At 33.8% G+C, this 26274-nt stretch overlaps 5 protein-coding genes across 11 annotated transcripts; 3 read left to right on the forward strand and 2 right to left on the reverse strand.

Annotated features, from left to right (window-relative positions):
* The first annotated feature begins 969 nt into the window (after positions 1 to 969).
* Pdp (pyruvate dehydrogenase [acetyl-transferring]-phosphatase 1-like protein, mitochondrial) lies at positions 970 to 2999 on the forward strand. 3 transcript variants are annotated; one of them, XM_076908571.1, is made up of 4 exons: positions 970 to 1251; positions 1314 to 1455; positions 1534 to 2064; positions 2160 to 2999. In XM_076908571.1, exons 1-4 carry the CDS (start codon positions 1120 to 1122, stop codon positions 2840 to 2842), a joined length of 1488 nt encoding a protein of 495 aa, XP_076764686.1. In that variant the 5' UTR covers positions 970 to 1119; the 3' UTR covers positions 2843 to 2999. The 3 variants fall into 3 exon arrangements, with proteins under 3 accessions (XP_076764686.1, XP_076764688.1, XP_076764687.1); XM_076908573.1 differs by having other exon boundaries at positions 1600 to 2064; XM_076908572.1 differs by having other exon boundaries at positions 971 to 1251; positions 1588 to 2064.
* Positions 3000 to 3298: 299 nt separating this feature from the next.
* Positions 3299 to 5874, reverse strand: Vps4 (vacuolar protein sorting 4). 2 transcript variants are annotated; one of them, XM_076908570.1, is made up of 7 exons: positions 5730 to 5874; positions 5451 to 5605; positions 5246 to 5357; positions 4766 to 5142; positions 4426 to 4693; positions 3889 to 4331; positions 3299 to 3791 (listed from the first exon to the last, which is right to left on the reverse strand). In XM_076908570.1, exons 2-7 carry the CDS (start codon positions 5472 to 5474, stop codon positions 3690 to 3692), a joined length of 1326 nt encoding a protein of 441 aa, XP_076764685.1. In that variant the 5' UTR covers positions 5475 to 5605; positions 5730 to 5874; the 3' UTR covers positions 3299 to 3689. The 2 variants fall into 2 exon arrangements, with proteins under 2 accessions (XP_076764685.1, XP_076764684.1); XM_076908569.1 differs by having other exon boundaries at positions 5684 to 5794.
* A 448-nt stretch (positions 5875 to 6322) lies between these two features.
* Ago (F-box and WD-40 domain protein 7) lies at positions 6323 to 10709 on the forward strand. Of its 3 annotated transcripts, none has more exons than XM_076908214.1 (9): positions 6323 to 6638; positions 6749 to 6789; positions 7315 to 7554; positions 7632 to 7861; positions 7966 to 8068; positions 8160 to 8678; positions 8787 to 9194; positions 9287 to 9602; positions 9702 to 10709. In XM_076908214.1, the coding sequence occupies exons 3-9, from the start codon at positions 7345 to 7347 to the stop codon at positions 9863 to 9865; spliced, it is 1950 nt and encodes a 649-aa protein (XP_076764329.1). In that variant the 5' UTR covers positions 6323 to 6638; positions 6749 to 6789; positions 7315 to 7344; the 3' UTR covers positions 9866 to 10709. The 3 variants fall into 3 exon arrangements, with proteins under 3 accessions (XP_076764329.1, XP_076764331.1, XP_076764330.1); XM_076908216.1 differs by having other exon boundaries at positions 7394 to 7554; XM_076908215.1 differs by lacking the exon at positions 6749 to 6789.
* Positions 10710 to 12044: 1335 nt separating this feature from the next.
* LOC143431458 (uncharacterized) lies at positions 12045 to 12703 on the reverse strand. Its single transcript, XM_076908218.1, has one exon. The coding sequence runs from the start codon at positions 12486 to 12488 to the stop codon at positions 12069 to 12071; it is 420 nt and encodes a 139-aa protein (XP_076764333.1). The 5' UTR covers positions 12489 to 12703; the 3' UTR covers positions 12045 to 12068.
* Positions 12704 to 13237: 534 nt separating this feature from the next.
* LOC143431584 (arf-GAP with dual PH domain-containing protein 1) lies at positions 13238 to 16236 on the forward strand. 2 transcript variants are annotated; one of them, XM_076908438.1, is made up of 6 exons: positions 13238 to 13714; positions 14489 to 14714; positions 14794 to 14992; positions 15111 to 15470; positions 15553 to 15775; positions 15887 to 16236. In XM_076908438.1, exons 1-6 carry the CDS (start codon positions 13633 to 13635, stop codon positions 15952 to 15954), a joined length of 1158 nt encoding a protein of 385 aa, XP_076764553.1. In that variant the 5' UTR covers positions 13238 to 13632; the 3' UTR covers positions 15955 to 16236. The 2 variants fall into 2 exon arrangements, with proteins under 2 accessions (XP_076764553.1, XP_076764554.1); XM_076908439.1 differs by having other exon boundaries at positions 13240 to 13566.
* The last annotated feature ends 10038 nt before the right edge of the window (positions 16237 to 26274 follow it).

The following is a 26274-nucleotide window of genomic DNA, read 5'->3' on the forward strand; positions in this document are numbered from 1 at the left end:
AACTCCTTGGATGTTACCTCACCTGATAAGAAGGAACACGAGATTTCTCGTTTATATTTCACGCACAAAACTACACAGGACTTCGTCCTTGAATATCCTTCGTTGTTATGAACAATCTAACTATACTCGAAACAACTACTGGTTTATTATACTGCGCGATAACTACTTACTACAGAACGTGGCTTCTTACTGAACTCTTTTCGTCGACAGTTTTCACAGGACTGATCGTGGACGCTTTTCTTTTCTCTCCTCCAGGAAGGAATCTTTTTGGCGCGCGACTTTTCTGGACGTAGGTAGCGTAGCGTGGTGCGTCGCTGTCGATATCTGCACACCTACTGAACCGGATGCGCAGTGAGTGAACGCGCTTGTCCAGCGCCTCTTCGTACCTGATCGCGGTAAATTTGAACAGACATTAGTGCAAACAGACCAATAATAGCGACATAGGTGAACTGACTGTTGATATGCACATGATTAATTATAAGTACCCTGGCATTGCACGCTTACAATGAAAATATGATATTATGTAGAAATATGTAGCATTAAGAGCAATAAGTCTTTCTGTACCTTTAAACTGTAATAAATAAATGTATCCAAGCATGCTCGCATTTTGTATGTCGAGTCGAACGTCCAAGTACACGGCTGAAAAAAGTGTTTATTATAGAATGTTGAATCGTTTTTCCTAGCCTTTGTATATGGTATATAATTATTTATTGTATTTGAATGAAATTTATAATTTTGAAGATGGTATTATATTTATATATAAAGACTAAGGTTTCGAATACCAATGGTTACAAATTTCAATATCACTGTTCATGAAATATTTATATCTAAATAACAAAATAATGCGTGTATGTAGAAGAATTAGTAGAGTATGTATAATAAAGTATTTTTAAGGTTTTATTAACTACTGTATTAACGCTACCTCGCACATGATCGCACAAGAGAAGTTTATACGTGTTGCATACACATGTACGAATGTTACGAAAGCACAATTACCTTTAGCAAGGCATTGGAAAAGATGAATGTCTAACATAACCTTTAAAACTTGCAAAATGTACTATATAAGTAGGAGCACGAAAATGTGCTAGCGCGAATGTACTGCAAAATCGCAGAAATAGAATGGTCTTACAAAATATTAGTAGTAATTTAATTAAAACTGTCAATAATGTATGTATTAGACAGAATGAATGGAATAACAGTAAATGTCTTCAAAGGCTGTACATGGCATTACCACGACTTACGCCGCAGGAGGTAACGAGGTCTTATTAATTTACATTTTAAAGCTTTTGAGTCTATTAATGATCATACTGTAGGTTACAGCAGTTCTACAAGCTAACGAATATACCAAAGAATTTGATGGACAAAGCTCTGTAAAATACTATGATTCAAACCAATTGGCATCTAATAATCCTATAGAGGATACTCGATCCGAGGCTCAATGTTTATTTACAAAAGGTACAAACATTATAAAATAATGAAAACGATCTATGTATAAGATACATTCTGTGCATCTTTATGTTTTCTTATAATTAGATACACGTCGATCAATTTCATTTCACATACAACAAAAGCACACATTTATTTTAGGAATATTATTAGGTGTGTTCGATGGTCATGGAGGTGGTACTTGCGCTCAAATTGTTTCAAAGAGACTTTTTCATTATATATCAGCATGTTTATTGCCCACAAAGTTACTAAAACAATATCTTAATACAATCAACTCCAATAATAAATTAGAATTCCTTCAAATATTCAATGATAAGCTGGAGTTTGTTTCTGAAATTAAAGATCTTTATCAAGCAAGTTTTTTAACTTTTGTCAAGGAGTTAGTAGAAATGGAATATACAAAAGAATTTCAAATGGAAACAGCTTTAGAGAATGCATTTCTCAGGTTAGATAATGATTTGTCGAACGAAGCACTTTTAAATTTAGGTAAAAGCAGTACTGCCAGGACTCTGGCTGTTGCAATGTCTGGTGCTGTAACAGCTGTTGCGCACATAGATGGTCCACATTTGCATGTTGCCGGAGTGGGTGATTGTCAAGCAGTACTTGGTGTACTTTCTGGTACGATTTCTGAATTGTTTCTTGTAATTTTTTGCTACATATTACTATTATTATCATCATCATCATAATCATGATATTGTTATTCTTAATTATAGAGAATGATGGTTGGTCTGCAAAGTTAATGACCGTCGAACACAATACCGACAATCGCGCAGAAGTCGAAAGAATTTTATCGGAACATCCGTCTAACGAAAAGTCAACTGTTATTAAAATGGAACGGCTATTAGGACAATTAGCGCCGCTTCGTTCCCTCGGTGATTTTCGCTACAAATGGAGCAAAGAGATTTTGAAAGATGTGGTAGTACCGTATTTTGGAGAAGCCGCAATACCACCAAATTATCATACACCGCCGTATTTAACAGCGAAGCCAGAAGTTAAATACCATAGACTAACACCTAGAGATAAATTTCTTATAATAGCTAGCGACGGTCTGTGGGACTTAATGTCACCTTTACAGGCTGTACGCTTAGTGGGTGAACATATGAGTGGGAAAGTAACATTAAGTCCATTAAGGCTGCCACGTAAGAATATGAAATTGTCGGAGATAAATAAAATGTTGCTGCAACGCAAAGAAGGCTTAAAAAAGAAACCTCACGACAGTAATGCGGCGACGCATTTACTAAGAAATGCACTCGGTGGTACAGAATATGGAATAGATCATGTAAAATTATCGCAATTATTGACACTACCAAGAGAAGTAGTACGAATATTTCGTGATGATATTACAATAACAGTTGTTTACATGGATTCAGAATTCTTAAGACATTGTCCTCCGTGAATCAGAAAAGTTTTCTGCGTCACGTGGTATTTATAAGAACTTTTACAATTCTCATTATTTGTATAAGCATTATTCAAAAGAATCGATTCTGAATTCTATCTTGTATAACTTGTTATTTATTTAATTAACAATAAAAACAATGTACATGGAAAGGGTATTATGCTTATTTTTATATACGTACACATATATCATATGCTACATATAATTACTTAATTTCTTTAGCGAATCATTTAAATCAATTATTCGTAATTTTTACTTACTGAAAAAAAAGAATGAATGGGTGTGTGGATGCAGATAATGCGTCGTTCAAGCAAGATCAAAATTATAAAATATACAAATAAATTGCTAATCTATAATCATAAACACATTGTTCAGAAATACTTATTAAACATACATATTGTACAATGAATTTGTTAGGTACAAGTATAGCGATAATTATATAAGTTAAAAACACGCATGGGTCATGTTGCAGATCGCAGTGTTTCAACATTTTTCTTACCTTCCTGACAATGGATAAAAAACAGTCTATTGATTTTCCGTCGACTAAAGTCTAACAAATTTTTATCTCAAAATATATGTATTATTCATTTTATGATTTTTATACTAGCCCTGAAAATGGTATTTGAGAATAAGCATTAAGCTTGCAATCTTTTTATTATTATCGTGTTGGTTGTTTTCAAGGTAAACGAAACAAATAAAAAAATTAAAAAAAATATTTGAGTCAATGTTTTTGTACATTATACATATATAGCAATGTTGATAATCAAACAAGATGTAAGGCAAGTGCGTGTATAACCGAAAGATATTTTTGGAAGTGTGCAGCAACTTCCATAAGAGAACCCGAGCATCAACCTTCTTGACCAAAATCCTCTTTAAATTTCTCTAACTTAGTCATATCTTCTTCGTTCACTGTAGGACGAGTAGTCACTAACGATTTCAACATATCTTTCTAAACATGAGAAATTAATTATATGATACAGCGATGTATTATTGCTTCGTGGAATGAGATAGATCATAGCTACACAAGAAAGAAATTCCATATTTACCATAGTTACAGGTGGCTCATATAATTTGTCACCTTCAATTTCCATCCAGCTCATTTCGATAGCAGCTGGATCTCCTGGTGAACATGGCGTCAATAAATCATCGACTATGACAGAGGGATCTTTCGGCGACGGTCCTCTTACACGTTTAAAATGCGTTGCAGTTTGAACTTGTCTAACTGGTTGCATAAGTGCATCTCGCACGATAATACTTATATCAGCTCCAGAATATCCATCTGTGGCAGCTGCTAATTTTTTAAAATCCTCGTCCGTTAAACAGTGAGAAGTACTTCCTAGATGTAGTTTGAACATAATAGCTCGAGCTTGCTCATCAGGCAAGGGAATGTAAATCCTCTTTTCAAATCTTCTTCTAATAGCAGAATCTAATACCCATGGTATATTAGTAGCTCCCAGTACCAGTATCCCATCATTGTCAGATCCAACACCTAATAAGTGTATTTATTATGTATATCATTCGCGAAATATTTCATATATGTAACATATATATTGGATAATTCTGTAGTTGAACATCTTCATTACCTTGCATCTGAACTAAAAATTCCGTTTTTATTCTCCTCGCAGATTCTGATTCGTTGTCGGAACGGGACGAACAGAGCGAATCTACTTCGTCGATAAATATGATACTGGGTTTGTGTTGACGAGCTAATTCAAACAAATTTTTTACAAGTTTCTCAGACTCCCCTAGCCATTTGCTTACCAAGTCCGAGGATGACACAGAAAAAAATGTCGAGTTATTGGCTTCGGTTGCAACAGCCTTTGCTAGATAAGATTTACCAGTACCTGGAGGCTGAAAATATCTTAAAATTACATGACAAATACTTTTCTAGAAACTTATTAAAGTTTTCTTTTTATAAGTTACCCCAAACAACAAGATACCCTTCCATGGTATCCGCTTTCCAGTAAAAAGGTGGGGAAAACGTATTGGTAAGATAACAGCCTCCTTCAATGCTTCTTTGGCTCCATCTAGACCAGCAACATCGCTCCATTTAACATCAGGTTTTTCAATAATTATTGCACCTTCTAGTTTACTTTGAAGCTTCTTTTTCTCAGGATCGCTATCAGTATCACTGTCTCCGCTATCGCTCTTCTTGTCCTCGGTTTTAGAATTATCTTCACCCGCTTTCACAGGTTTCTTCTTACTCTTTTTCAGGTATGCTTTCAACTTTTCAGCTCTTTCTAAATACTGTGTGCACTTTGCTCTTATGCTTTCCTTAGCTCTGTCTCCTTGTGCTTCGTCTACATGAATAAGCAATAATAATAACGTAATTTAAAATTGACTTTTCCAATAAAACTACCGCAAAGAAGAACATATTACGAAAGAGATCTGACAAAATCGTACATTTGATAGAATGCAGGAAATATTCAACGGCATGCTCGTACAACCTAAGCGCTTCTTCATAATTCTTATTACGATCTTCTTCGGTAGCTTTAGTAACAAGATCTATAGCTCTCTATAAAATATCAAACACATTCGTGATTATGTAGCCGATGGTTCAATAGTAAAATAAAAAATCGTTCAAGCATAATATGAACCAACGACTCACCTGCAATATTGTACCCAGAGCCATTGTGTATCTTTTTAAATTGTAAGTAACCTTCGTTTGTTCTAAAATTGTTATATATTTGCACGGTAACTCGCCGTCACGCCGAGACGCAGCGTCTCGGGAAAATAAAACGAAACAATGTTCAAGACGGCAACCTACAGTAGAAATCAGTTATCCTATTTTGCTTGATTTCAATCGATATTAAAACTACAACACATTTATCGTACGATAACCTTCAAAATTCGGTTGTCCAACGTCACCGCTTGACATATCACATACCTTACGAATACATTTTTATAGAAATTCTTGATGTGGTCTACTTCGTACGTATACGTACGTATGGACATGCACAATCTGTCGCGTTCCTAATACATACAAACTCGCACAGCGTGTAATATTAAATAATGTCCCGTTCACAGAATGTTCTCTCGATCACAAAAATAATACACATCTGTATTGTTTCTGCGCGTGTATTAAAATGTACGAGAGCAAATCGAATGATAACATATGATTATGCAAATTATAACTATCTTTAACCAGATTTAGTAACATTGATATATACGTTGATATATACGTTAAAAATGATAAGAGAATCAGGAAAGCAGGAAAATGAATATTCAGAGTTCACTGTTTCGCAGTTTTAAAGAATTGCTCGTGAAATAATCGGTTTTTATCGTTGGAGATTAAAAAAAAATGAGACGACAAGACGATTGAAATTGATTATCAACTGTACCGTCATAAATCCTATTGAATAGATACGTGCGCGTATTATGTGTGATTCAGAAAATGTATGGCATAATTCACATCGTAGGAATTTGAAATCGTAGGGCAACAACGAGAATATAAATGATGGATATGCGGCTTATGAACGCGAACGCATGTGCAACAGCTACCTGTCTACGAACCACCAAGTCCCGAAGAGATAAAAACCTCGGAGCTGGCGAGAGCTACCGATGGATCTTTTTCTGTGTTTATACCTATTTCTTGTTTTTGTTTTAATATCCGTATTCGGCTAAATTTTTACTCGAAAAGTTAACTTCATTGCATTCTAACCTAACAAAATAGTGACACACGAAAAATGCGTACCGTAACCATATGATAGAAACATTAATTGAAAGAAACTTGGGTCATCATTGTGTAGTAGTTTCACAGTAAAAGGAAGTCACTGAAGAAAAACATTTAATCTAAGTACGAATTGTTTCTTCATGACTAACTTACTATTTCATTCGTTTACTTCTCGTGATAATCTCATGAAAATTAAGGGTGTGGCTAACCGGTCCTTCCTTTTATTATTCTAGGCTATGTTCCGAATCTAACTTGGTTTTAGGATCCGTCTAAGGTTAGGATTTTTGCATATTTTTGGAAGATTATTTTTCTCTTCTTTGATGTAATTAATATTAAAATACTTTCAATCGTTCTTTTTTTCCCTTTTTTTTGCCAATTCATTCATTTGAAAACCTGCGAAAAAAAAAAGAAGTTAAACTCACGTCTAACTTTCGTTGTGACTTTAATTTATGACTATTTCTTTTAATAATATTTTCGAATTTTTATAATTTCACATTCTCATTCAAGGAATTGTTTAATTGCGAATTTAATCATCAATGTTATTGAAATTAATGAATTTACAGGTAGTTTAAAGTAACAAGTTACAATCATTCAAGTACAGATGTAATTGGATGTAACAGATAAACATTTCTAACGAAAATACTAATTCATATTTTAAACTTTTTGCACAGAACTTGTTTTTCTAAATTTATATACCTTGTATGATTATACAATACATTTTATATTATCATATGCTGAAAAGAAAAATTTTATTTTTAATAAGGAAATGATTGACCAAAATTTGTTCTTGTGTATTCAGGTAATACAATATATCAGACATAAGCCAGTGATGTCTGTCCCTCCTTCATCCTCTAATAAACTAAATGATAATAAACCAGGTGGTACAAGTCCAAGTCCTATAGAGGGCATTGAAGGTGTTCCAGGACCTAGTTCTTTAGAACCTATGCATTCTCTTTTAATACAAGATGAAGAATCAGAAGATTATGGTGAAGACGGTGAGGAGGAAGAGGAGGATGACAGTAGCGGAGAAGAAAGTGAAGTGAGTTTCGCTCTTGGAGTCACGAGTTGTGCCTAAAAAAAGATTCGCATATCAGTATAAGACTACCTTGATTTTAGATTAGCGATACTGGAATATTTTGTGACGCAGAGTGTGAACCAGATCTTGAAAGTAACAACTGTTCGTTATCTACATCACAACCACAGTCTCTCACGCAAAGGACACATAGTCCTACCTTGCATACCTGTGTACCCCTGGATGTCGTTCAGCCACAGAGGAAACGGAAAAGTGAAACTGAATCAACTTTACCCTGTAAAAAACTTAATCCAGAAGACAAATCCCATTCGATGTATGTATAGCTGTGCATGAAAGTGATTATTAAGGGAAAGAATTTGGAGTTTGCGAAAAAGAACCTCTGAAATATCTCATAGTGCATGAGTTTTTTGTTTGCAGGATTGTTAAGAAATTGGATGATAAAAGTAAACATATGAGATGCGTTATTCCAACAAAAGATAATCCTCCGCCAGAAATGAGTAATTGGCTTCTTCAGTTTCAGGTATAAGAAACTAAAATTCTTTGATCGAGACAAAAATTCGTCCGTTTTTTAAATTACATATAAACATTAAAGATATTGCTTCTAACCTTAGAGATGGTCAAACGCAGAGAGAATGCTAGCCATAGATGAATTAATTGAACGATGCGAGCCAACGCAAGTACGACATATGATGCAAGTTATCGAGCCTCAGTTTCAAAGAGACTTCATATCGTTGCTACCAAAAGAGTTGGCTTTGTCGGTATTAGCTTTTCTAGAACCGAGAGATCTTTTGCGCGCCGCGCAAACGTGTCGCAATTGGCGATTTCTCGCTGACGATAATTTATTGTGGAAAGAGAAATGTAGAGCAGCTGGTATAGAAGATTTAAAAGACTTACCTCCAACAAAACGTAAAAATTGTAGAAATTCTGGTAATTCTTCGTCTCCGTGGAAACAGGCATACATGAGACAGCACAACATAAAGATGAATTGGAGGACGAAACCAATTCGTACACCAAAAGTTTTAAAAGGGCACGATGATCATGTGATTACGTGTCTCCAATTTTCTGGCAATCGGATAGTGAGCGGCTCCGATGACAATACTCTTAAAGTATGGTCTGCCGTTACGGGCAAGGTAATTACTAAAATAAGACATATCGTCGTGAAATTATGCAAGATTCTTCTCTCTCCGATCTGATTTTCAGCTTCTATATTTTTATGTCTATATACGTTTTTGCTGTAGTGTTTAAGAACATTGGTTGGACATACTGGTGGTGTATGGTCCTCGCAAATGTCTGGCACTACCGTAATCAGTGGTAGTACAGATCGTACCTTGAAAGTATGGAATGCTGAAACTGGCCAATGCATTCATACTCTGTATGGACATACATCAACGGTGAGGTGTATGCATTTGCACGGTAATAAAGTAGTCAGTGGTAGTAGAGACGCTACTCTAAGGGTGTGGCAAGTGGATACTGGCGAATGTTTACATGTGCTTGTTGGCCATTTGGCAGCTGTTAGATGTGTGCAATACGATGGAAAATTAGTAGTCAGTGGCGCCTATGATTACATGGTTAAAGTTTGGAATCCAGAACGCGAGGAGTGCCTTCATACTTTACAAGGACATACAAATCGTGTTTATTCCCTCCAAGTAAGCGAAAACTGAATTGTTCACGCGGAAATCTAAAAGCCGTTTTATGTTAGTTATTTCATGAAAAAATTAATGTGTTTTATTTTTCATAGTTTGATGGTGTACATGTTGTTAGTGGTTCTCTGGATACAAGCATAAGAGTGTGGGAAGTTGAAACTGGTGCATGTAGACATACATTAATGGGACATCAGTCACTCACTTCGGGAATGGAACTGCGTAATAACATCTTGGTATCTGGAAATGCAGATTCAACTGTTAAAGTATGGGACATTGTTAGTGGTCACTGCCTGCAAACACTGTCTGGTCCAAACAAGCATCAGTCTGCTGTCACTTGCCTTCAATTCAACAGTCATTTTGTAATTACTTCATCCGATGATGGTACAGTGAAACTTTGGGATGTTAAAACTGGTACATTTATCCTTATTGTTGCTGCTACTTTCCCTTCTTCTTTTCTTTAGAGATTACTCCTTGGACGAATTTCTTCTAAAGTTTTTATTATGTGTTTAGGTGATTTTATCAGGAACTTGGTTGCTCTTGAAAGCGGCGGAAGTGGTGGTGTTGTGTGGAGGATACGTGCAAGTGATACAAAACTGGTGTGTGCAGTGGGTAGCCGTAATGGCACGGAGGAGACCAAACTTCTTGTTCTCGACTTCGATGTAGAGGTAAAATAGTGCACTTTTTTGTGAACAAAACTGCCCTCTTCTATGACTTCTGTACATACTCTGATTAGGTAGTGTAACCAATCTACTGTACAATGATTCATGTATTACGTGGTGTGATTGTGATAAGAATGTATGTCAAAAATTTGATGGGAGATCGTAGAAAGTCAGACAATGAAGCTGCTGGTTGTTACAAATGATCTCCAATGTGGTAGAACGTTTAAACCGAAGGCATTAATTATATTAATTATGAAGTGTATTAATCGTGGTGTACAAAAATATGAGATTTCAAAGACTCAACAAATTACGCAGAACGTGGAGCTTATCAGTGTACTACTGTATTACAGCTGTTACAAAATTAAAAAAAATCGCTAATAATTTAAGTGGAAAACAGCCCACCATGAACATTAACAACTACATAACAATTTGTATGGGCGTTTAGGAAAGTATTTTTAAATTGCAAAGAAAACGAGAAAGATTTCTTACCATATTTGTCAAGCTTATAGATGAAATATTACTTAAAGAATCTCACACTTTGAAGAGAAGAGAAAGGTAAAAGAAAAATAAAATTAAAAATTCAACTAAATGGGTGATGAAGAAAACAAGGAAAATAAAGAATTGGAATGAACAGCAAATTTAGGTTTAAAAAAGAGACAAAAAAAAACAAAAAATATTTAACCATATTGCAAAAATATACTTTGTACAATAAGTTCTTTGCTATACTTCGTATGGCTTATTTACATTTTTCATTTATGTTGATCAAATTAATTATACTATGGGAATTGTGCATAATTTATTGGATAATGTAATCAATATTTAATAACTTTTTTAATGAAGTGAATGCTGTCACTTTCTATTCATTTTGTTTTATTTACGTCAATTTCTATTGTACCGCCTAAACTATTCACGCCTGGATGTTCATACAAAATTATACAACTGTTCAATTCGCAATTAATTTCTCGAGTTCAAAATGCTTGGAAGAAACAACATTATTTAGTACATTATCAACACTAATGTTGCATTATATTCCATTACAACTTGAACAATTCTTTTCCGTTATTATCGTTAATCACGATGTAAAAGAACGTGTTACGTGAAGGTAACTAATGATCTATTTTTTTTATAGTATCTACCAATTAATAACACATGCAAGTACATGATTATCATAATGATTTTTGGAGCTCACTAATGAAGTTTACGGTGATATGTTTAAGAAGAGCATCTAAAAGAAGAATTGTAAATTGCAATGACTAATTCAGAAATATTTAGATATTAAGTAGTGATCTACATTTTATGTTTTGTTGTATTATTTTATATTGCAAGAAAAGAGCATATACAATACATACAAAATTTGTACAAGATCAAGTTATGATATAGAAATACTTGTATCAAATATTTCTATTATATTAGCCTACAAGGTCAATATTATGATATATTATAGTACGTTTTATTATTTATATAATCATTATACAAACATGACAATATGGACAATGAATTATATAAATATAATTGTACATAAAAATTTGTATCTTCATACTTTTCTGTTATGAAATAATTGTTGATGTAGTATTCAATTGATTTTCCTAACGTAACACGTTCAAAAATCATTGGTTATTTGCTATTTATTGTTTGCCAATTGATTAAAGAATCAGGGTTAATCGAATATTGGTGATAATTTAATTGAATTGTCTATATTTAAATAAAATGTATTGATTTTAACATTAATAGAAAGTCCAGTTTTGCTGAGGTGCAATAATAAGAGTTGCAAACCTATCCTGTGCAATAAGCACGATTCATCTGAATAACATAAAATCAGTTATGCAGGGAATAAATATAAATATGTTACAAATTTATTCAAAGGTATTGTGTAGATCTTTTATAACAAATTAATTTTTGTATAAATTTTGTCATTGTAGAAATTACATAAGTTATGCAAACATTTAATTCTTTTCAATTGACAATAACTCTCATAAATTGTTCTTCTAATGCAAAACATAATTTGTGCAAATGCAATTTTTATTATTGAACCTAGGATATTCTAAGGATCGTGTTTTTATTTGTATATTGCTCAATAGTTTATATGTGTAATGATGTGTTATCTGTTGTATCATTTTTTATAAGAAATAGAAAATGTTGCTGCATTTTAAGTGGTGTTTTTTTATCTTGCGTTTCAAAGGTTGGGAGAGAGGTCTTTAATTTTTATACATAAATTTTATTATGTTTCAACAACAATAAAAAAAGTACATTCCAAACAAGAAACGCATATCGACTGATTTTTTTCCTGAATATCTTCCCTTTGGATACAATATAATCCTCCGCATCTGCATTGATAAGCTAACATATCTTCATTGTTATCCATTTGCTCCAAATCACTGATCGATATTCTTGCATACATCATAGCACTTTCCGAGTCTAGTTCTTCTTGCTTTCTGTGAGCATCATACTCTTTTCTCGATTTTGGATCACGTAAAACATGCCAAGCTTCTAAGACTTGCTGAAACTTTATACTATCAAACTCTGGTGTATTTTTATCTGGATGAAATTTCAAAGCTAACGCATGATATGCACGTTTTATATCTTCAGATGTTGATTCTTCGGTACAGCCAAGTATGTCATAGTAATTCATTACACTCATAATTATAATATGAGTTATGTTAAACACAATATGTATTCCGTACACAGGGTACACACCACTAACACTGTTTTGAATGATCAAGTAAAATCAAAACTGAATAGGTTACATAACCTAACAAATATTAAATACATTTCTTCGTGTATGCAAATATTTGTTTGACGTTCGTGTATAAGTAAAATACATTATACATGTAATAAAATAATGTCTGTAACGTATGTACAATATATATAATGATTTATAGTTAACTACCACAAGAACTTTCTTCTTTCTCCTCGCGTTGACTTTTCGTTCTAAACATATCGGTCACTGTGGTCGTTCTGTAAACATTAGGAATAGCATTTTTTTATAGTTTGCTTAGGGGACGTATGTTACACGAGAATATTCTTAGGGAATTTTACACGATACTTTAACGTCATACTACTTTCTAATCATAATTCGATTGGTCTGTACATGCAATTTCCCGTTTCAAAAGAAGTTACTTAGAAAATTATTTAAAAATATATTGGTTTCATATTACCTGCATTCATGAAATTATAAAATCAACTTTTACTATGCTGACAAGGAAGAGATAACAAAAATTCACATAAGTAATCAACGAAGTCATCATGAGACGCTTTCTTTCACACAAAACATTCAATTAATTACTACGTTACTGATAGCTTAATGGTAGCCGGAAATTTATTTAGTCCAACAGGTTCTAAATGTTAAATTAATGTCTTTGTACCTAATTCATTGAACAAATGATGAATAGAAGCTAATATGGCGTCAGAGTAACCTGTAAAATCCTCTAAGATCGCTCAGTTTTTTGCATGCGCATAATTTTTGAACCAGTGAAGTCCTAAAGTTAAAATCTGTACTTTTGGATTCTACGTGTTGAATATTATCAGAAGACAGAATCGTCAATAATTTATGTTTCCATAAAGCAAAGTTTAGCTGAAAATAAGCAGATATCTGTTGGGCGCAAAAACTTTTGCGAGATTTGAGATTAAAAATGGGAGTCCCCTTGTTCAATTATGTGACAAATTGTACAATACAAGTTTGATCATTTTTTGTGGATTAATTACAGATAATTTTTAGAGTGAATTAATCTTCGTATAGAATAACCTTTGTATATACACATATTGCTGTTTGTCAGTGTTTTAAGATGGCGGACTTAAATGAGAAGTTGTTAGCAGAACTCCTCAAAAAACCTGGAAATAATGTGTGCGCGGATTGTGGGGCAAAGAGTGAGTGGGTTTTCTAAGAAGCATCTATATATTATATTACCGTACAATAATATAAAAACCGTTGAAATGAAATTTATTTCATTATATTCAGTGATAAACTATTCAGTGATTAAATTTGAAACTTTGTTTCCGTAACTTCGTTTACGATAAATTACGATTTAACTACAGTTAAAGTATTAGGGAAAGGAAAAGCTGAAAGTATTACTTTTATTTAATTTTACCTACTTATAACCGATTGAACAAATTACCTTTTACATTATTATTGTTTTTAACTTAGCCGATATTTTACATCTGTTTACATCTTATACATAACATAATAGATTTACTTGTTAATTATACGTAGAGAAGACAGTATCCTATTTGTCTAAGAGAGTAGAAGGAACTTTAAAATTAGTGCATTTAAAATGATTTTTATATAAGAAAATAGAAATATTGCAGTATAACAATTTAATAGCAGTTTGATTTATAATTGTACCTAGTAATAAAGAAATTTCATGCATTCAGATTATATTACTTGTCACATTTATTTACCTTTCTCATTGTACGTCTTTGAAACAGATCCTATAATTATATGTTATCCTCTTAAAGTGGATATTTAAAATCTTTTCTTTTATTATTTCTTAAATGTAAGATGCATCATTGTTTTCATTATTTTCTTACTTATTAACATTATTTTTATTAAATTGCGTGCTAAACATATGCACGCGTGCATTTAGGTAAATTATAACAATGATAAAAAATCATTTTACAAGGTTAATTGGAATTAAATTCCAGATCCGGAATGGGCTTCTTATAACATAGGAATATTTGTGTGCACAAGGTGTGCAGGTATACATAGATCAATGGGTCCACATATTTCTAAAGTTAAACATTTGAAACTGGACAGATGGGAAGATTCTCAAGTGAATAGAATAAGAGAAGTTGGTAATGTTGCAGCTAGATTTCATTACGAAGAACGTGTACCTCCATGTTATCGCCGACCAAGCCCAGATGCACCACAGTAGGTTGTCACATATAGATTTAAAATGACAAATTGGGAACAAATATATCTTAAAAGTAATATTTTTTTTAATTGGCAGAGTATTAGTAGAGCAGTGGATAAGAGCAAAGTATGAGAGGGAAGAATTTTGTCATCCAGAGAGGCAAAATCATTATGTTTCAGGATTCATGGAAGGATTTTTAATGAAGCGGGGTAAAGAAGATTCACGCTATCATCCACGAAAATTTATTCTTTGCGAAGCAGAAGATACTCTTAAATATCATGTTAAAGAAAATAAGGTATGTAAACCTGAAATGTATTTGTTATATAGAAACAAGGTACATATTTATTAGTATATACCTCTTACATATTCTAGCCTCATCAATCTAATTATTAATAATTTTTTTTTAATTCAAGGAACCCAAAGCTGTTCTTAGGATATCAGAACTAAATGTAGCTTTTGCCCCTCCCAAAACTGGTAATCAAAATAGCCTACAGATATCGTTTATGAAAGATGGTACAACAAGACATATCTATGTATACCACGAAGATCCAGAGGTCATTACAAATTGGTATTTAGCGATACGATGTGCTAAGCTACATCGTCTCCAAGTTGCATATCCAGGGGCAACTGAAGCTGAACTACTTTCACAACTCACCAGAGATTTTCCGCGGGAAGGGTTTTTATGGAAAACTGGACCTAGGCATACAGATGCTTACAAGAAAAGATGGTTTACATTAGATGGACGAAAACTAATGTATCATGATGACCCTATGGTGTGCACTTACTTAATAGATTCTTATTTTTTGTTACTATCTTGGAAAGTATTTACTAAATCTATTTTATATCAATTCGAAGGATGCACATCCGAAAGGTGAAATCTTTGTGGGTCATAGTTCAGATGGTTTTGCAGTGAAAACAGGAGTACCTTTTGGTGCAAGAGACCAGGGATTTTCATTTACTCTTGAAACACCAGATAGGACCTATCTTCTTTCTGCTCAAAGTGAAGATGATAGAACACAGTGGATGAATGTTATTCAAAAAGTGATAGATAAGCCGCTTACTCCACAAGACGCGACGGGTAAGTTTTATTAAAATTGAAAAAAGGAGAAGTAAGGAAAAGAAAGAAAAGAAGAAATCAATAGTCTATTCCTCCAATTAATGATGCCTATTTTTAATTTAAAATTTATAGTGGCAGCACGTCTTATAAGAAAACGCACAGTTAGTGGAACAATGAATATATTTTCTTCTACAAGGTAGGGCTGGATCCCTCTTAGGTGCCTTTCATAATTGTTAAAAGTAAATATTAGATGAACCAATTTTGAGTTATTCTATTAAGAGACTATTGAGGAATTAAATCACATGACGTGATGGCGACGTTACAATGAATAACGTTTCGTAGTTGCACAATGCCATCGAACGAAGTCGCGTATACATATTTATTCATAAAAAAAAAACACGCTACATCTTATACGTATATATATATATGTACATATATATACATACAGGCTGTCCCTTTGCATGTAGGAATTAGAATAAAGCTGGATTCTATTAAATAAGAAGAAATGTAAACATATACATCTGATATGACCTCTCTTCAGAGTTACACCTACAAGAAGCTTTCTATGGCAGATTATCAGTTTAGCAGACAAAGCTTGCATTCTTTATATATGATAAGGATAAAGTTGGTTTTATTGTCAAATACTCCATATCATAGAATACGACACGTCGTCTACAATGAGCTCCGATTTTTCTCATTTAATCATAAAGAATTCGTTTTTTTCGTTCGAGAATGTTTTAGAGTATTGTGATCGGAGCAGACTTTCGAAAGTCGCTAAGTATGATTTAGCTTCACGATCCTCAGGAAATTTTGTGCCGCAGTTGACTGCGTACGTAGCTATAGTCGCAGGTAGAAATAGAGCCTCATTGTTCGATGAACTCTCTTCGCGTTACAGAAAGGGATAGTTAAGTCTAGTAGCGCAGCCGTCCTCGAATAATCGACGAAGCAAGAGGTAAAAAATAATAATCTGTTCGTTCTGTACACAAGCATATGTAACAAACGACGAAGTGATAAAGCATATATGTCCTATACAAATTGTCCAAGGATATGAGTAAACAACCATGGAGAAGAATGGAATTAGCGATACTGAGTGATGTGCTCGGTTTCCACGGCTGTATATACCAAACAACTAAGTATTTTCTAGACTAACAAACGTTTCGTCGATTCACTCTATAATTAACGAGAAAAATCGACGATGCAATGTATCTCGCTATACAAGGAAGCTTTCTGGGCTTGGATTCAACAACAAGCGCTATATTTATGGTGTTTGGCTGTTTTAATATACCGAATGAGAAAATTGAATATACCCGCGAAGCAGAATCGAACTTGAGACGTTATCAGATGTCAGGTGCCTGCGTCATATAACGAATTCATCAAGAATATAATAACGATCGTCTGAAAGTTAACGTTCTAATATTAAAACGTTAATCCTAACATTAAAAATCATAAGAAACTTAAATTGCCTTAACCATCGAAAGGCCTATAACCTAACCTAATCCTGAAAAACCTTAGTTAATATTAAAGTTTTTTGGGGGTAATATTGACGTGCTACGAGTATGCACCCTAACTTTTATTTATTTTCTAATATTTCTTGCAATATTATTCTCTTCACCATATTCGAAACGCATTGAGAATTTTTCCGTAGATACGTGCTTCAGTAGCACGATTAACATCGCTGCTGCATCATTCAAAATACATGTATCATCGCAACAGGACGAAACATGAGTAATAATGTAAATAGTAATAGGTTAAGTAGGCAACAATTAAATTCTAGTCTTTTAAAGTAACACTATAAGTGAAACACAGTTTAAGATAACGTTAATGAAAACCGAAAGGAAAGACTTGCTCCTTGTTTTCCCGCGTCTTCCGAGCAATGTATAAATAAAGCAATTCAATGCCGCATTTGTAAATACACGAGTTCGTATTAAAGGAAAAATAATTGTATGTATTTTCTTCGACGCTTTTCTCCCCTTTTCATCTTACTATATCAAGAATTCGCAACAATTTTGTGGCATTCGATCTTGAGAGAACTAAACGTCCTCTATTCTTAAACTATTTAAAGAAACTTATGTTTGGAGGAAGTTGGTAGCATTTTCCCTCCACAAATTAAATATTATTTCAGCTAATCGCTTACTTGTATGTATCTCTTGTAGTAATACGAATCTTTTATTATTTCCACGTAGTATTAGATCGAATGTCGTGAGGTCCAAATGCTGAAAAAAGAAACACAAATGTGAAAGAAATGTGATTTTATCGTTTTCAACGTAAATTATTCAATATATGGTATTCGTATACTTAAAATATTCATTAGTGTTAATTGTTGTCTCTTTCAACCAGTTCCATCATCTTGCATTGAAAAAGTGAACCTTATAGAATAAATTAACTACCCTCGTATACTAAATGTAAGCGCTGATGTTCCTCCCTCCAGCGAGTCAAGTTTGATATTAAAATTAGTGCAAAAAAACCGAGCCCTTATATACTCAAACGTGGTCTCAGCGGTTAACCAATCAGAGCGCTTCAACTCTAATTGGTTAACGCGTTTCGCCCGCGAGCGATCTGATTGGTTAACCGCTGCGCCTACGTTTGGGTATATAAGGAGCTGATTTTTTTACGCAATTCGCATTGTTAATCTTGACTCGACGGGGGAAGGACGTAGGAACTAAGCAACTCCAGTTCACTAAACCCTCAAGAATTCTACAAATCTACTGCGATTCACTAAACATATAAACTATACTTTTCAGTACAATAAAAATAAATAACTCTCCTTCAAGAAATTTACAAGACAATCGAGATTCTCTGACAACAACACACAAACAACACGAACAACATAGAAACTACACGAAGAGTTATTAGCTACACAACTGTCATCTCGATAAATTAGTGAGTACAGTTTTTGCTAAGATGCATTTGAGTTTGAAATAGCGATTGTATTAATGTTCGAATGCGCACGCGTTGAGATTCAAATCCCTCGTTGAATAGTTCAAGCTGTCATGGCGCTAGCGCATGTTCTCATCTTGGCTTCAAATTTTCATTTCGAAGTTTTAATATTGAATGAGTTGTCGTTTGGCATTTTCGCGCGTGTACATGGTATTCTAGAAATATAATTTGAATTTGGTGCTCTGTTTACAGCGTGAGCAGAACTATGACGTCGATTGAGGAAACGGAGTGGGGTATACGAGTACGCAGTGGTACGGCGCGCTAGTGTCTGTTGTCTTGTCGTACATGTTGGAACCTGTCTCGTTATTTTCGAGGTATGTAACAAACTTGCTTATCGACTGCAGAATATTCACAGTTGTTATTTTACAAGCGTCTTTATCGTTACCAACTCTTTATTTGACTGATACCTACTCTTGGTTAATTACATATCGAACATTAGAGTTCTAAACGTAAATCAATTGTTTGACCTTTCCTTGTCTATCTGTTGTTCGTGCATTTCATTCTTACAATTCTCTGTAGATTATTTCACTTTTAAAACGTGACTTGAGTTTGATTATTGTATAATTTCAATACAGTTGGTTTTATTACTACACATTCTGATTACGACTGTTCTATTCTGCATTGTTATAGATCATTAATTGATGAGATATTCCAAATGATTAAAATGAGGTTTTATATACATCACAATGAATAATAACGATTGAGACAGTAGCAGTAGATGTATTTATGGAGATTTTATGGTAATATTGAATTTATTATTAAGAAAGAATTATCTTAAAGGTGAAAGGTGAATCGTTTACATTATTTCTTAATTAATTCATTGTGTGGTAAAATTTAAATTTTAATTCATAATATATACTGAATGAGTAATAAATGATTAGCTTATAATATATGATATAATTAAGAAATTAGTAAATTTCAATATGTTTTAAATTCTGATAACAAATGGTGTCAAAGTAAAAATCATACAGATCAGTCATGCATTATTAATTAATAATTTGCAATATTTGCAAATATTTCATAATATTTATACATGATATTTCACACAGCTTTAGCAGCTTTAACAGAGAGTTATTTTCATGAACAAACGCTCGAAGAAAAAGAAAAATAATATGAAAAATAAAACTGTGTCTTATTTATTTCTTCCCTTTGTCCCCCCACTAATAATAGTTTTCTTCCAGAAAATTTTGGTGACCGCGCGCAATGCGGTTGGTAGAGTCAGTGTTTGCTGCGTTTGACTTTTTTATATTTTTTAGAGCATAGCTGCTCTAATTATAATTACATTAATTTGTCATAGTAATTATACGCGAGACTAGAGTCAGTGTTTGCTTCGTAAATTATATTTCTTATTACAATATTATAATAGACTTTTATTTTTATTTTTTTTTTATTTTTTAAATGTTTATATCCGGTATTAGAGTCACATCATCGCCTGCTTGAAATGGATATTGCTATGCTCCAGGAGCCAAAAATGTAATTATCTGTTTTATTTTAATTATGGAATACGAGATTTCTACAGACATTTGCGTAAACTTAATCCTAATTGCTTCGTTCTTTTTGAAGTTTTACAGCTATTCTACGATGGATTCATCTTACCACTTCTACCCTGGCGACAACGTTCATGATGTCCTCCTAGAGGTAAGCATCATTTCTTAATATTTTTTCTTAACTGATTCGTTGTGTGATAGCATGAATTTTAATTCAAAATATGACTTTCTTCAGGCATTTTCAATATCTACGACGATTTCACTGGGGCAGCAGCAGCAGCAACAGCAGTAGTTCCTTCAAACGTCAGCAGTATCTCCGATGACTTCCTCTGAACATCATAAGCATCTCTGATGACATCTTCCAGACTTCAGCAGCATCATCGATCTACGGTCGGTGAGTCGCATGCCTTTAAGTTCCTCTAGTCACTCAACATGTCGTAGGATGAAAGGTCCAAATCGGCACGGGTGACTGGTTGTAATTACGTAGAATTTCTTTTATGAGCATAATGACCATGGATATACTCCTATATCCATGAGTAGTAACATTCATTTTGTGTATTATGTATTAGCTCAGGATAGGTTTTCTTGCACTTCGCGTTTTTAAATGTAACAATATAATAATAGTAATATTGATAATTATTAAATAAGTAAATACGGGTATTATAATATTCGATGCACATGGTACGAATTTTTCGAAAGTTTTAACTGAAAGTAATATTTTAGATGTTAATATATATGAGAGTTAAATATTATGAATAATAATAATTACATATACATGTATATATATGGATACTATATATTTGTATGAATAAATAAGTAGTATATATTACAACTGCCTTGTTGTAGCAGTGCGTAGTGGTGAAGTCGAATACCCTCCGACTTCGTTTCTGTGATAATTATAATTATTGTACCATGATGTTCATAAAGTGTATCTAATGCTTTAGTCATTTAACCGAATTTGCATTTATTGAAAATTGAACACATGAAATATATGATAAATATATATGATAAATATCATATATATGAAATATATTGTAACTTTATAGTATAGCTTTTGTTGTATAATTAAAGTATAATTAAAGTCTATCTAAGTCAATACAGTATTTGTATAATTAAAGTCTATCTAAGTCAATACAGTATTTGTATAATTAAAGTCTATTTGTTGGATTACCGAAACTATGTCATATTACATGTGCAAGAAAACATTTTGTGTCGAGTAGATTTTGAAATCAAAGCATCGAGCTTGAATATTATTTTCATATCTTAGAATGATTGCTTTGATGACGAGATCGCTCGAAATTAGTACATTTATAATTGTGTGTCTACATATGTATATATATATATAAATGGTCTATATTAAATATATATCGAATTAAATACTCGTCGAGACAATGAGAGAGGCACTTCCCATTTCCTTCTATCATTAAATGTACGGGGTGTAAACAATTGATTTTAAATTTAATTTTAATATCGAATTTAACTATAATTTGAAATTTAATTTTGAATTTAAATTCAATTATTCTTGTCAGTCAATAAATGAACTTTTTGCGTTCATCGTCGAGTAGCGAAGTGTTCCCACTATAGCGTCCCAGTATTGGCCTCTACCCCGTTGCGTAAGGCCCTTGGTTATTCCAAAAGGCAGACGGGGTAGTCCGTCACCCCCACCGAGGGCTTCGGTAGTGGTGGACTGCGTACTAGATACTGCACTGGGTTCACTGCCGGCTGATTGGGCGTATCCCAATCCCTGCCTCAAGGGAGGTCGTGCCTGGGTGTCACCGTCGGCACCTGGTCACGTTAAACATCTCGCGGACGTGAAAATACGTCAAATGGTACTGGTGGCTGTAGTAGTAACCTCCTATGTGTTTGCTTTGCTTCTTTTTGAGATTCCATGGGGGGGGGGGGGGGTCCGTTTCGAAGGAAGGGTTACATCCGAAAGGATGTCGATAGTTTCTCACTCACTTTGTTCGCGTCGCGCCGCGCTTTTGTACTCACATCTGTACGTTATAATGTTAAAATGAATTGTGAAGCTTCTCTTTCATGTCTCGAGGAAATATTTAATAATTGATAGTTAATTTTACGCTGCATAAAGTAAGTTGAAGTAGTTTATCGTTGCCGATATCGCGTCCCAGTACGGGCGCCCTTCCCCGTCCGTAAGGCCCTCGGCTATTCCGAAGGGCAGACGGGGGAGCCCGCCACCCCCACCAAGGGTATTGGTAGCTGCGGATCTCGCTTAGGGGTTCGTGGCGCGCTAATTGAGCGTATCTCAATTCCTGCCTCATGGGAGGCCGTGTCTGGAATGTTAGTCGATTACATTCTGGTCACGTTAACCATTTTCGCGGACGCGAAAATGCGTCAACCACGCTGGTGGCTATATCGGCAATCTCGTGTATTTTTCACGTGATCATTTCTAAGATCATGAGTACAGATCGTGTTTGAGTTAGGATTGAAAATAGAATTCTTTACACCTCCATGCAGTGTAATAACTATCAATGAATGACTTGATATGTGAGTAAATAAAATAAAACAGTAGGAACCGAAGTACGGTTGATATGTGTTGTTGCTTTTATACTAATCATGATATTTAGATCAGGATTTTCAGCTTCCTTTTCCGTGTTCGTTGCCAGGACCCCATTCACGTGCCATTTGCTACTTGGATGGGGAAAAGGTGATGGGTACGATGATTCCCCACTAGTTTATAAGATTTTTTGCAATCTGATGTCTTAGTGTATTGTACGACGTATTTACCACACGTATGATTAGACTGTGGGAATACGTACGCTTTTAATAAACATTAACTATTGCATTCATTCCATAAAACATATTATTACATATAATAATAGTAAAATATATTATTACATATAGTAATAGTAATGTACAACGATCGGTAATATCCCTCAGATTGCAATAGATGTGAAAAAGTGTGAGATAGTATGCAAGTTCGCGACTATTCCGTGTGTTGTATGTATGTGTTGGTGTGAGTCTGTTGCCATTTTTTAAATATAGCGTTCGGTAGGATAGGTAGTTTACTCTGGTATGATTGTGTGATAGATTTAAGTAGGTAGGGCCGGGCAGGTTGACCACAGTCACCGATCGGGCAGGCGCGTTTTTTCTCGCGTGGTTCAACCTGTTTCAGGAAATTAGATTTGAAAGATCGACGGTCTAGCTGGCGCGAACGGGGTATGCCGTTCGCCACTGGCTTTACTCGATCGATTTTTCGAATCGCCCCGCGGTCGCGGTCGCGATTTGCACGAAACGAACGTTTACTGCTCGAGATTTGGCACGTTTTGCACGGACAACGATTTCTTTACTCGTTGGTCGTCTTGCGTGCCGTTAGCTGTCTCGTTTAATGTTTTGATTGATTTTTTGAGTCATTTGTTGGTTGGTGATTAGGGAATCTCGAGCTTAGATATAAGTTTCAGGGTCCTGGGCTTCATGCCCGAAGAAAGAAGAGGCTATATGCCGAAGAGGCCCGGAGAAGAGGGCTACTACTAATGACTATGCATTCAGAGGCAGGCAACCCTCTCGATGCAGAGTCATTGCTTGTCAGTAGTTTGTCATTATGCTCGTATTTGTGTAGTGTAGTATATTTTAGCCAGCAAAGCCTGCTGGCTCATCGAATGTTGGGCGAATCGCGGTTTTCAATTGTAGTGTTGCGAATAATAAATTACGGTTTCAATTAGAGTTGCGGTTATCTACAGATCGCGATTGTTAATAGAGTTGCGATTAACCTTAGGTCGCGATGTTTATTAGAGTTGCGTATTAATTAATATATCGCGCTTTAAATTAGAGTTGCGTAAAAATGATAATCGTGGTTGCTCTTTTAGTGTTGCGAATCATGAGATCGCGATTGTTTGTTCAATTATTGCTTGTTTACATTTGCTTCGCGAATATGATTAAATTATATTTGATATTTCTTCAATTGTTTAGTCCTTAATTCCATTTAGTGTTGCGATAATGAATGACGCGTTTTTCACGATAGTGTAGCGTTTAACGTAATGCCCAACTATTCCACTAACACTGTGGAATTACACTTGAAAGGTAAGGTGAAAATAATATAAAAGTACCTTAATTAGTGTTGCGAACATAAAGTTGCGAATTATATAAAAGGCCCTGTCAATTTTGGCAGGCAATTTTCGCGATATTTTTGCTCATTTTTTCATGATTGTTTCATAAATGGAAGTATGATCTTGCACTTAGAGTCACCTACGTAGCTGAAAAAGCTACATTGCACTATGGTGACATTGCACCTAAATAGATCATTTCTTCTAAAATCTAGTTTATTAGTGTTGCGTATTTAAATTCTGGGTGCATAAATTAGATTTCCGAATCATAAAAAGCGTCCTTAGGTGACTGCTCGCGTATTGCTTTTTTATGACGCACCTCGCGATTAATTAATACTACGAATTATAAAGAAGGCCCTGGCAAATTGCCAGGCAATTTTCGCGATAATTTTCTTACTTTTTTCTCGGTTGATTGACATATTCCTTACTTTCTTACATTTAATGGAAAAAAGATAACGAAAAAGATAAAATATTTCACTCATCATTTTTAATGATAATAAAAATTAATTATAATGAGTGTTATGTTTATCTTTATGTCGTTGGGAATCGAGCGTTTGTCATTAAAATAAACAGTAATTTGTACGTTTGTAAAGTCAGAATTTGTTTAGTATTGTGCTTCTCATGACTGATCTGGAAATATTCTAGATATCCTTTGTATATCATTATTTATGACAGCTTTGAAATTTATTGAGCATTAAGAACGAAACTATTAATATTTAATTAGAATATTATTATTATTTCATTTTTAAAGAGTTAATATTTTGTATAAATTAGAAGTAAATTCTTAGGTTTTACCACACCATAAGACATATAATATTTCATTAAAATATATCTTGTTTATTGTCATTGTTTAATTAATATATTATTGTTTAATTAATGTGCTTTTATTAATCCATTAAGTAAGTTTGTTTTAGATTCACGATTTTAGATAGATATTTAGATGATGGATTTGGAGAATTTGTATATGGTATCGTACAGATGGGAATACAGACACGTCAATATTAATCAAAGTAAGTAAGTGACAAAAATATATATATTATATAAAAAGAGGGGATATTATGTGCTATTATTAACCAATTATACAACTTTGTTACAGATCTAAAATTTTCGAAGATGCCTGTAGACCTAATTATTAAAAAGGAAGTATATATATGTGTCTATAATTATTAAAAGGAGGTATATGTATGTGTCTATTTATATATATTTTTTCTGTACGATTTATTAATACTAAACCTACCGATATTTTATACATACTATGTTATTTTTTTGTGTGTTGTTCATTCTTGTTTCAGATGTTTAGTGTTTGCAGTTTTCCTTCATACGTTTTTCTTGGTGGTTTTTGTTTCGTGGTGTAATCTTTGAATCGTTTCTATTGTAATTTCTCCGTAAATTACTCCGATCTTGAATTTTCTGTTATCAGATACATGTGTGTCGCACATTGGTTTCCTTTTGGTTTGATTCCCTGTTTTGTTGTTTTGTCTTTGTTTCTGGATGTATCACATGGATTCAGATCCATTAGATTTTTACATAGGTAGGTTGAAAGATGTATGACTCTGTTTCTGGATGTATTATGGGTTCAATTCTGTTAGATTTTCACGTAGGCAGGTTGAAAGATGTATGTCTGTTTCTGGATGTATTATGGGTTCAATTCTATTAGATTTTTACGTAGACAGGTTGAAAGATGTATGTCTGTTTCTGGATGTATTATGGGTTCAATTCTATTAAATTTTTACGTAGGCAGGTTGAGACATTTCTGTTCTCAGGTACATACATCATATAAGATCTTTACAAATTCCATTAGATTTTTACATAGGTAGGGTGAAACATGTTTCAATTATTGATAGGTAGGAATAATTTCTCTTAAATTTAGGTAGATTCCAGCTGGATGGGTAGTTTTTAAATTAAATTAGTTTTAAAGTAGACTAAGTAGATTTAGTACGCTTAGTAGATTAAGTAGATATAATACGCTTAGTAGATTAAGTAAATTTTTAGCTACGTAAGTAATTGTTAAGATAGCCTTATTGTTTCGCGAGAA

This window comes from Xylocopa sonorina, chromosome 18 (assembly GCF_050948175.1).
Source record: "Xylocopa sonorina isolate GNS202 chromosome 18, iyXylSono1_principal, whole genome shotgun sequence".
In the NCBI taxonomy this organism is placed as follows: Eukaryota; Metazoa; Arthropoda; class Insecta; order Hymenoptera; family Apidae; genus Xylocopa; species Xylocopa sonorina.

What these genes read in the sequence shown, in the direction of transcription:
- Pdp (XM_076908571.1), top strand. Translation starts at nt 1,120, where the DNA reads ATGGTCTTACAAAATATTAGTAGTAATTTAATTAAAACTGTCAATAAT. An exon ending in CACGACTTACGCCGCAGGAG is followed by an intron (nt 1,252 to 1,313) that starts GTAACGAGGTCT and finishes ATCATACTGTAG; the next exon opens with GTTACAGCAGTTCTACAAGC. An exon ending in AGTACTTGGTGTACTTTCTG is followed by an intron (nt 2,065 to 2,159) that starts GTACGATTTCTG and finishes TCTTAATTATAG; the next exon opens with AGAATGATGGTTGGTCTGCA.
- Vps4 (XM_076908569.1), bottom strand. Translation starts at nt 5,720, where the DNA reads ATGTCAAGCGGTGACGTTGGACAACCGAATTTTGAAG. An exon ending in TGGACAACCGAATTTTGAAG is followed by an intron (nt 5,606 to 5,683) that starts GTTATCGTACGA and finishes TTTCTACTGTAG; the next exon opens with GTTGCCGTCTTGAACATTGT. An exon ending in CTCTGGGTACAATATTGCAG is followed by an intron (nt 5,358 to 5,450) that starts GTGAGTCGTTGG and finishes GATATTTTATAG; the next exon opens with AGAGCTATAGATCTTGTTAC.
- Ago (XM_076908214.1), top strand. Translation starts at nt 7,345, where the DNA reads ATGTCTGTCCCTCCTTCATCCTCTAATAAACTAAATGATAATAAACCA. An exon ending in ATTGGCTTCTTCAGTTTCAG is followed by an intron (nt 8,069 to 8,159) that starts GTATAAGAAACT and finishes TTCTAACCTTAG; the next exon opens with AGATGGTCAAACGCAGAGAG. An exon ending in ATCGTGTTTATTCCCTCCAA is followed by an intron (nt 9,195 to 9,286) that starts GTAAGCGAAAAC and finishes TATTTTTCATAG; the next exon opens with TTTGATGGTGTACATGTTGT.
- LOC143431458 (XM_076908218.1), bottom strand. Translation starts at nt 12,488, where the DNA reads ATGAGTGTAATGAATTACTATGACATACTTGGCTGTACCGAAGAATCA.
- LOC143431584 (XM_076908438.1), top strand. Translation starts at nt 13,633, where the DNA reads ATGGCGGACTTAAATGAGAAGTTGTTAGCAGAACTCCTCAAAAAACCT. An exon ending in CCAAGCCCAGATGCACCACA is followed by an intron (nt 14,715 to 14,793) that starts GTAGGTTGTCAC and finishes TTTAATTGGCAG; the next exon opens with AGTATTAGTAGAGCAGTGGA. An exon ending in TGTATCATGATGACCCTATG is followed by an intron (nt 15,471 to 15,552) that starts GTGTGCACTTAC and finishes ATCAATTCGAAG; the next exon opens with GATGCACATCCGAAAGGTGA.